The 13140-nt window shown below is 46.2% G+C and overlaps 1 protein-coding gene across 8 annotated transcripts in view; it reads left to right on the top strand.

Annotated features, from left to right (window-relative positions):
* The window catches only part of arnt2 (aryl-hydrocarbon receptor nuclear translocator 2), a 503807-nt gene that overhangs the window by 309487 nt on the left and 181180 nt on the right, over window positions 1–13140 (top strand). For all 8 annotated transcript variants that reach the window (XM_072468767.1, XM_072468766.1, XM_072468765.1 and 5 more), the window contains one exon: window positions 12116–12250. In XM_072468767.1, coding sequence (XP_072324868.1) covers window positions 12116–12250 — 135 coding nt within the window. The remainder of the gene's footprint in view (window positions 1–12115; window positions 12251–13140) is intronic.

Below are 13140 nucleotides of genomic sequence, written 5' to 3'. Positions count from 1 at the left end.
GAATAGGGAGAGAGAGAAGTTGAACACATGGCTACAGGGATGGTGCAGGAGGGAGGGTTTCAGATTTCTGGATAATTGGGGCTCATTCTGGGGTCGGTGGGTCCTCTACAAACGGGATGGTCTACACCTGGACCAGAGGGGTACAATATCCTGGGGAGGAAATTTGCTGATGCTCTTCGGGTTTAAACTAGTTTAGCAGGGGATTGGGAACCTGAATTGTAGCTCCAGAATACAGGAGGTTGAGAGTAGTGAGGTCATGAGTAAGGTTTCAAAGTTGCAGGAGTGTACCAGCAGGCAGGAAGGTAGTTTAAAGTGTGTCTTCTTCAATGCCAGGAGCATCCGGAATAAAGTGGGTGAACTTGCGGCATGGGTTGGTACCTGGGACTTCGATGTTGTGGCCATTTTGGAGACATGGATAGAGCAGGGACAGGAATGGTTGTTGCAGGTGCCGGGGTTTAGATATTTCAGTAAGATCAGGGAAGGTGGTAAAAGAGGGGGAGGGGTGGCATTGTTAGTCGAGGACAGTATTACGGTGGCACAAAGGACGTTTGATGAGGACCCGTCTACTGAGGTAGTATGTGCTGAGGTTAGAAACAGGAAAGGAGAGGTAACCCTGTTAGGGGTTTTCTATAGGCCTCCGAAAAGTTCCAGAGATGTAGAGGAAAGGATTGCAAAGATGATTCTGCATAGGAGCAAAAGCAACAGGGTAGTTGTTATGGGGGACTTTAACTTTCCAAATAATTTTTTTAAAATATGTTTTTATTAAGAATTTTTCAATAACAATATTTTCCACCTTACAAACAACCCCCCCCCCCCCCCCCCCCGTAACAAAAAAAAGAAAAAGAACTTGCGTGGCAAGACATGAACATGGCAAGTCAATAAGATACAAAACTTTGTACATTGGATTCTTCCCGTACATGTCAGTTTCCGGATCCTTCATGGATTTTCTTGCTCAAATGCCCCCCAGAGAAACCCACCTATCCCCCCACGAACGATGTCCCCCCCTCTCCCCCACCCCCCCCCCTGGGTTGCTGCTGCTGTCCGACCTTCATCTAACGCTCTGCGAGATGGTCTAGGAACGGTTGCCACCGCCTGTAGAACCCCTCAGCAGACCCTCTCAAGGCAAACTTTATCCTTTCCAACGTGATAAACCCTGCCATATCATTTATCCAGGCCTCCACGCTGGGGGGCTTCGCCTCCTTCGCCGGGCTACGAGGGACGCAAAGGCCAGAATGCCGGCCTCTTTCGCCTCCTGCACTCCCGGCTCGTCCACTACTCCAAATAGTGCTAGCCCCCAGCTTGGCTTGACCTGGACTTTCACCACCTTAGATACTGTTCCCGCCACTCCCCTCCAGAACCCCTCCAGTGCCGGGCATGACCAAAACATATGGACATGGTTCGCCGGACATCCTGAGCACCTCCCACATCTGTCCTCCACCCCAAAGAACCTGCTCAGCCTCGCCCCCGTCATATGCGCTCTATCAACCACCTTAAATTGTATCAGGCTAAGCCTGGCACACGAGGAAGAGGAATTAACCCTACTTAGGGCGTCAGCCCATAGCCCCTCCTCAATCTCCTCCCCCTACTCTTCCTCCCATTTACCCTTCAGCTCCTCTACCAAAGCCTCCCCTTCTTCTTTCATCTCCTGGTATATCGCCGACACCTTGCCCTCCCCGATCCATACGCCCAAAATCACCCTATCTTGAATCCCCTGTGCCGGGAGTAGCGGAAATTCCCTCACCTGCCGCCTCACAAACGCCCTCACTTGCATGTACCTGACAGCGTTTCCCGGGGGTAGCCCAAACCTCTCCTCCAGCGCCCCTAAGCTCGCAAACGTCCCGTCAATGAACAGGTCCCCCATTCTTCGAATCCCTATCCGATGCCAGCTCTGAAATCCCCCGTCCATCCTTCCTGGGACAAACCGATGGTTGTCTCTGATCGGGGACCCCACCGAGGCTTCCGCCGCACCCCTGTGCCATCTCCACTGCCCCCAGATCTTTAGTGTTGCCGCCACCACCGGGCTTGTGGTATACCTTGTCGGCGAGATCGGCAGCGGTGCCGTCACCACGCCCCCAGGCTCATTCCTTTGCAGGACGCCATCTCCAACCTCTTCCACGCCGCCCCCTCTCCCTCCATCACTCACTTACGGATCATTGCCACGTTGGCTGCCCAATAATAACCACCCAAATTCGGCAATGCCAACCCTCCTCTATCTCTGCTACGCTCCAAGAACCCCCTCCTTACCCGCGGGGTCTTGCTCGCCCACACAAATCCCGTAATGCTCCTGCTTACCCTCTTAAAAAAGGCCTTAGTGATCACAATTGGGAGGCATTGAAATACAAAAAGAAATCTCGGGAGGACCACTATTTTAACCGATTGTACCCTACCCGCCAGCGAGAGTGGCAACATGTCCCACCTTTTAAAATCCTCCTCCATCTGTTCCACCAACCGCGACAAATTAAGTTTGTGCAGTGCCCCCCAGCTCCTAGCTACCTGAATCCACAAGTATCGAAAGCTCCTTTCCGCCCTCCTCAACGGTAGGTCGTCTATCCCTCTTCCCTTGTCCCCCGGATGGATCACAAAGAGCTCACTCTTTCCCACATTGAGCTTATAGCCCGAATAGTCTCCAAACTCCCGTAGGATCTGCATTACCTCAACCATCCCCTCCACTGGATCCGTCACATACAGCAACAGGTCATCTGTGTACAGCGACACTCGATGTTCCTCTCCCCCTCGAACCACCCCATTCCATTTCCCCGACCCCCTTAACGCCATGGCCAAAGGTTCAATTGCTAATGCGAACAGCAGAGGGGACAGGGGGCACCCCTGCCTCGTCCCTCGATACAGCCAGAAATACTCTGACCTCCGCCGGTTCATGACCACACTCGCCACCGGGGCTTTATACAGGAGCTTAACCCAACTGATAAACCCTCCCCCGAACCCAAACCTCCTCAACACTTCCCAGAGATACTCCCACTCTACCCGATCGAAGGCCTTCTACGCGTCCATGGCTGTCACTATCTCCGCTTCTCCCTCCACCGATGGCATCATTGTGACATTTAGGAGCCTTCGCACATTAGTATTTAACTGCCTACCCTTTACGAATCCCGTCTGGTCCTCGTGAATCACCCCCGGGACACAGTCCTCAATCCTCATGGCCAACATTTTTGCCAGCAACTTAGCATCTACATTAAGGAGCGAGATCGGTCTATACGACCCACATTGCAGTGGGTCCTTATCCCGCTTCAAGATCAAGGAGATCGTCGCCTCCGACATTGTCGGGGGCAGGGTCCCCCCCTCCCTTGATTCATTGAAGGTCCTTACCAGCAACGGGGCTAACAGGTCTACATACTTCCTGTAGAACTCCACCGGGAACCCATCCGGCTCCGGGGCCTTCCCTGCTTGCATGCTCCCCAGTCCTTTAACCAGCTCCTCGACCACAATTGGCGCCCCCAAATCAGCCACCTCCTGCACCTCCACCCTTGGGAACCTCAACTGATCCAAGAATCGCCGCATCCCCTCTTTTCCCCCTGGGAGCTGGGACCTATACAGTTCCTCGTAAAAGGCCTTAAAAGCCTCATTCACTTTCCCTGCATTCTGCACCGTAGTTCCCCTGCCATCTTTGACTCCACCTATTTCCCTCGCTGCCATCCTCTTACGGAGCTGGTGTGCCAGCATCCGGCTCGCCTTCTCCCCATATTCAGATATCGCCCCCTGTGCCTTCCTCCGCTGTGCCTCTGCCTTCCCTGTGGTCAACAGGTCGAACTCCGTCTGGAGACTTTGTCTCTCCCTGAGTAGTCCCTCATCAGGAGCCTCTGCATAGCTCCTGTCCACCCTTACAATCTCCCCCACTAACCTCTCCCTTTCCCTGCCCTCTCTCTTCACCCTGTGAGCCCTGATGGAGATGAACTCTCCCCTGACCACCGCCTTCGGCGCCTCCCATACTACTCCCACCTGCACCTCCCCATTGTCGTTAGCCTCCAGACACCTTTCAATACACTCCCGCACACTTCCTCGTCTGCCAGCAGTCCCACATCCAACCTCCACAACAGGCGTTGGTCCCTCTCCTCCCCCAGCTCCAGCTCCACCCAGTGCGGGGCATGGTCTGAAATGGCTATGGCCGAATACTCCGTTCCCTCCACTTGCGGGATCAATGCCCTGCCCAGAACAAAAAAATCTATCCGGAAGTAGGCCTTATGCACGTGGGAGAAAAAAGAAAATTCTCTGGCCAAAGGCCTGGCAAATCTCCACGGATCTACTCCCCCATCTGATCCATAAACCCCCTAAGCACCTTGGCCGCAACCGGCCTCTTCCCCGTCCTAGATCTGGAACGATCTAATGCTGGATCCAGCACCGTGTTAAAATCCCCACCCATTATCAAGCTCCCTACCTCCAGGTCCGGAATACGCCCCAACATCCGTTTCATGAATCCAGTTGTCCAAGTTTGGGGCATATACATTCACCAGTACCACCTCCGTCCCCTGCAACCTACCACTCACCATCACGTATCGGCCTCCCTTGTCCGCTACTATGTTCTTGGCCTCAAACAACACCCCCTTTCCCACCAGTACTAACTTTCCAAATATTGACTGGAAACGTTATAGTTCGAGTACTTTAGATGGGTCCGTTTTTGTCCAATGTGTGCAGGAGGGTTTCCTGACACAGTACGTCGATAGGCCAACGAGAGGCGAGGCCATATTGGATTTTGTACTGGGCAATGAACCAGGACAGGTGTTTGATTTGGAGATAGGTGAGCACTTTGGTGATAGTGACCACAATTCGATTACGTTTACTTTAATGATGGAAAGGGATAGGTATATACCGCAGGGCAAGAGTTATATCTGGGGGAAAGGCAATTATGATGCGATGAGGCAAGACTTAGGATGCGTCGGATGGAGAGGAAAACTGCAGGGGATGGGCACAATGGAAATGTGGAGCTTGATCAAGGAACAGCTACTGCGTGTCCTTGATAAGTATGTACCTGTCAGGCAGGGAGGAAGTGGTCGAGCGAAGGAACCGTGGTTTACTAAAGCAGTCGAAACACTTGTCAAGAGGAAGAAGGAGGCTTATGTAAAGATGAGACATGAAGGTTCAGATAGGGCGCTCGAGAGTTACAAGTTAGCTAGGAAGGACCTAAAGAGAGAGCTAAGAAGAGCCAGGAGGGGACATGAGAAGTCTTTGGCAGGTAGGACCAAGGATAACCCTAAAGCTTTCTATAGATATGTCAGGAATAAAAGAATGACTAGGGTAAGAGTAGGGCCAGTCAAGGACAGTAGCGGGAAGTTGTGCGTGGAGTCCGAGGAGATAGGAGAGGTGCTAAATCAATATTTTTCGTCAGTATTCACACAGGAAAAAGACAATGTTGTCGAGGAGAATACTGAGATTCAGGCTACTAGACTAGAGGGCTTGAGGTTCATAAGGAGGAGGTGTTAGCAATTCTGGAAAGTATGAAAATATATAAGTCCCCTGGGCCGGATGGGATTTATCCTAGGATTCTCTGGGAAGCTAGGGAGGAGATTGCTGAGCCTTTGGCTTTGATCTTTAAGTCATCTTTGTCTACAGGAATAGTGCCAGAAGACTGGAGGAAAGCAAATGTTGTCCCCTTGTTCAAGAAGGGGAGTAGAGACAACCCCAGTAACTATAGACCAGTGAGCCTTACTTCTGTTGTGGACAAAGTCTTGGAAAGGTTTATAAGAGATAGGATGTATAATCATCTGGAAAGGAATAATTTGATTAGAGAAAGTCAACACGGTTTTGTGAAGGGTAGGTTGTGCCTCCCAAACCTTATTGAGTTCTTTGAGAAGGTGACCAAACAGGTGGATGAGGGTAAAGCAGTTGATGTGGTGTATATGGACTTCAGTCAAGCGTTTGATAAGGTTCCCCACGGTAGGCTACTGCAGAAAATACGGAGGCATGGGATTCAGGGTGATTTAGCAGTTTGGATCAGAAATTGGCTAGCTGGAAGAAGACAAAGGGTGTTGGTTGATGGGAAATGTTCAGACTGGAGTCCAGTTACTAGTGGTGTACCACAAGGATCTGTTTTGGGGCCACTGCTGTTTGTCATTTTTATAAATGACCTGGAGGAGGGCGTAGAAGGATGGGTGCGTAAATTTGCAGATGACACTAAAGTCGGTGGAGTTGTGGACAGTGCGGAAGGATGTTACAAGTTACAGAGGGACATAGATAAGCTGCAGCACTGGGCTGAGAGGTGGCAAATGGAGTTTAATGCAGAAAAGTGTGAGATGATTCATTTTGGAAGGAATAACAGGAAGACAGTGTACTGGGCTAATGGTAAGATTCTTGGTAGTGTGGATGAGCAGAGAGATCTCGGTGTCCATGTACATAGATCCCTGAAAGTTGCCACCCAGGTTGAGAGGGTTGTTAAGAAGGCGTACGGTGTGTTAGCTTTTATTGGTAGAGGGATTGAGTTTCGGAGCCATGAGGTCATTTTGCAGCTGTACAAAATTCTGGTGCGGCCGCATTTGAGAGTATTGCGTGCAATTCTGGTCGCCGCATTTTCGGAAGCATGTGGAAGCATTGGAAAGGGTGCAGAGGCGATTTACCAGAATGTTGACTGGTATGGAGGGAAGATCTTATAAGGGAAGGCTGAGGGTCTTGAGGCTGTTTTCGTTAGAGAGAAGAAGGTTAAGAGGTGACTTAATTGAGGCATACAAGATGATCAGAGGATTATATAGGGTGGACAGTGAGACCCTTTTTCCTCGGATGGTAGTGGCTAGAACGAAGGAACATAACTTTAAATTGAGGGGAGAGAGATATAGAACAGATGTCAGAGGTAGGTTCTTTACTCAGAGAGTAGTAAAGGCGTGGAATGCCCTGCCTGCAACAGTAGTGGACTCGCCAACACTAAGGGCATTCAAATGGTCATTGGATAGACATATGGACGACAAAGGAATAGTGTAGATGGGCTTTAGAGTGGTTTCACAGGTTGGCGCAACATCGAGGGCCGAAGGGCCTGTACTGCGCAGTAATGTTCTATGTTTTTTCAGCAAGTTCTGTACTATCAAGTTCCGTTACGAATCTCATGTAACATTGAGTTTATTTATGTTGACATTGTTGCTCCCAGTCTCTGCAGTTTGTACATGTTATCCTGTTTGTTATAAAACATTGTGCTTTGATAATGTTTTGCGCTCTCTATTTTAATTAGACCTCCAGTGGTACAGGTTGCTGCTAGTGATGTATTTATATAAAACCCCTAAGCTCCAAAGTTTGCTCAATTATTTTCAGGTATGAAATGCAGCCATGCCATGTGCCTTTAATCTCCTTTTTTAAAAGCCTTTTTGACCTGTAACGCAGCTGCCAGTTGAGATTTTTAGTAACTTATTGTGGGTCTATAATAGCACTTAACTTGAAAAGGAATCCGGGAAACACAAAATCAGATGTATTAATTAACTTTTGGATGGCCCGAAATACATAGCTATCCTATCTGAATGTCCTGTACATGAAGTGCCTATGAAATTGCTTGTTGAACAAGGAATAACCATTTTTGTTGAAAGCAACCTTTTCTTTCTCCAATCAATTTTAATTTACTTTTGTCCTTCCAATTCTGCTCTGATGTTACATATCAATCCTAGCTCAAGACTCTCACCAAGGTCTCTGCTGATGCTTTCCTAGAGCTAGTCTCTCGGAGGTATAATAAAGCAGCCTGAGGTGGACCTGGTGAACAATTTAATCTCTTAAATAATATTTTCCGAGTTTATTTCCCTTCTCTTCTGGAGAGTAGTCCTATAGGTGCCAGAGTCTTGCCTGAGTTCCTTTTTCTAGTATGTAAGCCCAGACAGCAAGTATTGATAGCCAAACCCAATCCTCGCATTAACAACAACTGTATGAGCATATTTTTCCAACAGCATCACTGGATAGCACCAGGAAACTTGGTTGGTTTATTTCAAAGAATCATAGAATCCACAGTGCAAAAGGAGGCCGTTCAGCCCATTGAGTCTGCACCGGCCCTTGGAAAGAGCACCCTACTTAAGCCCATGTCTCCATCCTATCCCCGTAATCCAGTAACCCCACCTACCCTTTTGGACACTGAGGGGCAATGTAGCATGGCCAATCCACCTAACCTGCACATCTTTGGATTGGGAAGGAAACTGGAGCACCCGGAGGAAACCCACGCAGACACGAGGAACAAGTGCAAACTCCACACGGACAGTCGCCCGAGGCCGGAATTGTATCCGGGTCCGGAATTGTATCCGGGTCCCTGGAGCTGTGAGGCAGCAGTGCTAACCACTGTGCCAGCCATATCTTCCATAGTCCTGGAATAGAACCTGTCATGATCCTTGCCCATATCTCAGGACATGGAGGGAGCTCTGGTTAGGGACCAGTAACGTTTTGTTTAAAGTAGATAAAGGTTGAGATTTACAACACCTGCTTTTGGAATAAAGCCACAGCATCCCATGGGTTTTGAACAAACAAAATAAACTTTACTATACAAGTTCAGAACGATAAAACAATTTACAACCCTTACACTTTGAACATTCAGAGAAAATATGAGTTATATGCAAATTAACAGACAAACTATCACACAACACTACCAAATAAATGACGGGTGCAACCAGGACTGGAATTTCTCAAGACCTTACCCAGATGTCAGTAAACTCCAAGTCAAACAATCTCGTTGAAACTCTGTCTCAAGGGGGATTCTCAGTTTCATCTTCAAAGATCACTCCTTGGAATTCTCTTCATGTTTCTCCCACTAAGGTGGCTTTAACAATGGCCCAACTCACATGGTTTAAGTCTTGCCTTCCGAGATTCCTTCTCTGTGGATTCCCGAGTACACTCAAACACTATTTTACAGGCTCAATTTCAGATTTATGGCCAGGCCACGCAAGAACACCACTGCTCCAAAGGGTTGCCTATCGAGTCCGTCTGCTGACTGCAGCTCTTTCTTCAATTTGGAGCCTATTTGTTTGCTTCCTTCTTGTAACATATTTGATGGGACCTATTCCTGTCCTTGTCCCTGCGACACTTGTTGACTCCAGACTGTCTCAGAATGACTGAGTCTAGAAGAGCTGTTCACTGAGCCTTGAACAGGTCTGATGACCTATCAAAACACTCCCAGAGGATCCCACCCTTGTTACTAATGTAACAAGCTTGGAACATCCTGTACCTTAAATGTTACAATCTCCACTGACTGCCAACTTAACACCAAGGGATATGAAGATTAAAGTATTTCATGGCAAAACCTGAGGCCATCCTAGTCTGTATGGTTCATATGTCATTGAAATTGTAATTTCTTTATAGAAAGTGGATAGTCCGCCCCATCCTTGTTGCATGGGTCATTAGTATATTGATGTACTTCACGAATAATGGGCAGTTTTACATAGAAATAACATAGCATTTACAGTGCAGAAGGTGGCCATTCGGCCCATCGAGACATCACCGGCTCTTGGAAAGAGCACCCGGCCCAAGGTCAACACCTCCACTGTATCCCCATAACCCAGTAACCCCACCCAACACGAAGGGCAATTTTGGACACTAAGGGCAATTTATCATGGCCAATCCACCTAACCTGCACATCTTTGGACTGTGGGAGGAAACCGGAGCACCCGGAGGGAACCCACGCACACACGGGGAGGATGTGCAGACTCCGCACAGACAGTGACCCAAGCCGGAATCGAACCTGGGACCCTGGAGCTGTGAAGCAATTGTGCTATCCACAATGCTACCGTGCTGCCCCACATGGTGGAGTGGGTCTGCTATTATGTTCACTCATCCATGTTGAATAGAATCTTCACTAATTTTGGCATTTTTAGAAATAGGTTTAGAAAGTAGCCTTGTGTAGAGGTTGAAGTAGATTGAAGGAAACCCCAATAAGATACAAATCCATTCAGTGAGCTAACAATTTATTCACTACACTTACATAGAGAATTAAAGCATTTTGCATCTGTAGGAAGACAATATTTTTGCAATACTTTCTTGTTCATAAGAATACCATTGGTTGAATCTAGTTGTTCCATTATGTTTGACAACATCCAGACTTGAAACATTAGCTCCCTTTTCTCTCCACAGATACTGTCAGACCTGCTGAGATTGTCCAGTATTTTCTGTTTTTGTTTCAGATTCCAGCATCCGCAGTAATTTGCTTTTATGTTCCATTATGTTAACTTACAACTGTAGAATGCTCTGTGTTGATACCAGTTGTCTGAGAATTGTCATGAAGGTAAACTGTATTTCTGTGTGCAAGTTACATTTGACATTTCTTTCTTTTTTTAATATAAATCAAGGTTATTGATTTGATATTTCTAAAATCAGTTTAAATAAAAAAAAAAAAATTTCATCCAATTAATTACCTGCAGGTTAAGGCAAATAATGTATGGGAAACTAGTCATTTTGTAGCCAGTGCCTATTTCAAGCCTGCGCGCATACCATTTGTAGCACAGCTTAGGTCCACATTCTCACAACCTCAGAATGGGATGCTTATCTTGACATTTCCAATTCCATCTCGTCTGTGGCTTATCTGAGTGAGTTTGCAAAATAGTGCAGACAATTTCATGATTTATTGCCCACTAGTACTGCCCACACTAATTTCAAATTGGACTTAAATCATCAGAAAGAGATGACCAGGCTGGATTTGAAACTCTACATCAGCCAATTAATTATCACTACAAGAATGGTTAGAAGGTAAAGTACCTCTCTTTTCCCAACCCTTAACTTTTCCTGAATGGGCTTCCTGGACTGGGCTTCCTGGACAAGTGACTGTTTCAGGAGCTCAGGATGCTAACCTGCACGTAATGTTCTGCCAAATCTGACAGGCACAATTTTCCAACAGCCCAGAAGTGCTTGCCGTTCTGTTTTCCAGGACACAGGCGCATTTAGATTGTGTTTATTTTTGACAGTTGTTTACCAGAGCATCCATGAGGCAACACAAAAAACAACATTTCAGTAAAATTCTCTATATGGCATTTGGTTTCTCAGTATCCTCCAAAAAAAAACACAGTGGGAATTAAAGTGTCTCTTGTGTTCATAGATGCCTGTTTTTTAAGAATTTGGAGATCTCGGAGAATAGTCTCCCTGGAACAGATTGTTTCTTGCCCACAAGGAATTAGACTCATGCAGCCAAAAGTGTCTCTTGCATTCATCATAAGATGTTCATTGCAACATTGTAGGCTGGAGTCTAACGCATACCCCAGATGTGAAATCATAGTGCACTGCTCACCCCACTAATCAGTAAAGAGATTAAGTTGATTTTCTTTTGTTTTATTTGTTTCAAACACATGGGTACTTTATCCTGCTACCCTAATGTTTCTATTTTGGTTCTCTCTTTCTGCTCATTTTAGGGGCTTAGGGGTCCCTTAGGGGCTGGTTTAGCACACTGGGCTAAATAGCTGGCTGTTAAAGCAGACCAAGGCAGGCCAGCAGCATGATTCAATTCCCGTACCAGCCTCCCTGAACAGGCGCTGGAATGTGGCAACTAGGGGCTTTTCACAGTAACTTCATTTGAAGCCTACTTGTGACAATAAGCGATTTTCATTTTCATTTCATTTTCATCTTTATTTGGTGAGGGCATTCAGGGTTACAGAACCAAGCTGAGTTGATGGAGGTAAGGTACGGATCAGCCACGATGGAATTGAATTATGGAACATGATTGAATGGCGTCCTCATGTTTCTGGACTCCTCTCCAAGCAGCCAGTTGTCCCTAATTGGGAGGATAGGAAAGCATGCAACAAATTAGACAAGGAAAACCGATTGGTTTCTAATACTGCTCCTTCGCATTGGCCAGCACGGAAAGGAGGAGGAAAGTATTTATTTTGAAAAGTAATTTTGAGGTCAGCCACCTCAAGTCTAATGTTAAAAACTTACATTAATTCCTCTACCTAGCAGGACAAATTGTGAAATTATTTTTTTGGTGTTCATCGGTCGTCTTTGCAACTCCCTTTTCTGAAAGCTGATGACAGTCATTGCATTATCAGTGACTGTATTGTGCTTTGGACAGGGGAACCTATTCACCCCTTGGTACCAAACAGGAGATGTCCTGTTATATGATTAAAGTAGGCTAAATACACAGTGGTACTTTGCATGAAAGACAATAAACACATTTTGCCTTTTAATGTAGAATTCTTCCTGTGTCACATTTAATTCCGATATATTTTCTAAGGTAACCAGCTCACCAGTGTGTATGGATATGAATGGACTCGCCATCCCCACAGAATTTCTGTCCAGACACAATTCGGATGGACTTTTTACGTTTGTGGATCATAGATGCATCACCGTCATTGGTTATCAACCACAGGTTAGTTCCGGTGCTCATATGTTTGCAGTCTTGTTTAAGGCTCGCCTCTCCTTATTGATAGAAGGACTTTTCTCTGTGTTAGTGTAACACCTGAAATTTAGCCTGATTTCAGTTAAATTCTACGCTACATTATGAAAACGACATGGAGTTTTCATGAGGGCAATAGCCAGATCCAGTGGAAAGTCAGTGCCCCTGGAGAAACTGCATGCTGAAATTTCAGTAAACAACAAGTATACAAAATGAGCTGTGTGCCTTTAGGATTTGTTGAGAGTAGTAAATCATATACTGCTTTGAGCTGTAATCAACTCGTGTCAAATTGAGGGAGTTAGTACAAACAAATATCAACGTGCCAAATGCAGGCAAGAGCCAACAAAACACCAGCTCTGGTTAACTTTAGTCAAACAACCCAAAAAAACTGAACAATTGGTTGCATTTTTTCACTTCAGGGAAGTTTCACAAATGTAGAATTTCCTAAGTCAGTTATAACTTAGTGATCGCCCTTGATCTTCAAAGTCACAATATACGTATATAATATCGGAGCAGTCATCTGTTCCTGAGCAGTTCTTTTGAACTGCTTACTACTGTTAGCTTAAGCAAGGTTAAAGCCAAAAATAATTGTGGCTAATATCACATGTTAGAAAATCTCGACTATCTTATTTTTAGGGAAAATTAACATCTCTAAAATAAAGCCAGCACTTAACAGACTTAGTTTAACCCTATTTCTGCAGCAATTTTTTCTTTACATTATTCAAAAGTACTTGAGATATTTGTGAGCCCTGAACAACAAGCAACAACTTGTATTTTGAGCACCTTTAACATAATGAGACATTCCAAGGGGCTACTGAGTAGAGCGAGTTTTGCTGTACGCAAAGTGGACAATCATATCAGCA

Source organism: Scyliorhinus torazame, chromosome 12 (assembly GCF_047496885.1).
Source record: "Scyliorhinus torazame isolate Kashiwa2021f chromosome 12, sScyTor2.1, whole genome shotgun sequence".
Lineage (NCBI taxonomy): Eukaryota > Metazoa > Chordata > Chondrichthyes > Carcharhiniformes > Scyliorhinidae > Scyliorhinus > Scyliorhinus torazame.
The sequence above is the reverse complement of the archived record's forward strand: the minus strand, read 5'-3'. Positions and strand labels throughout refer to the sequence as shown.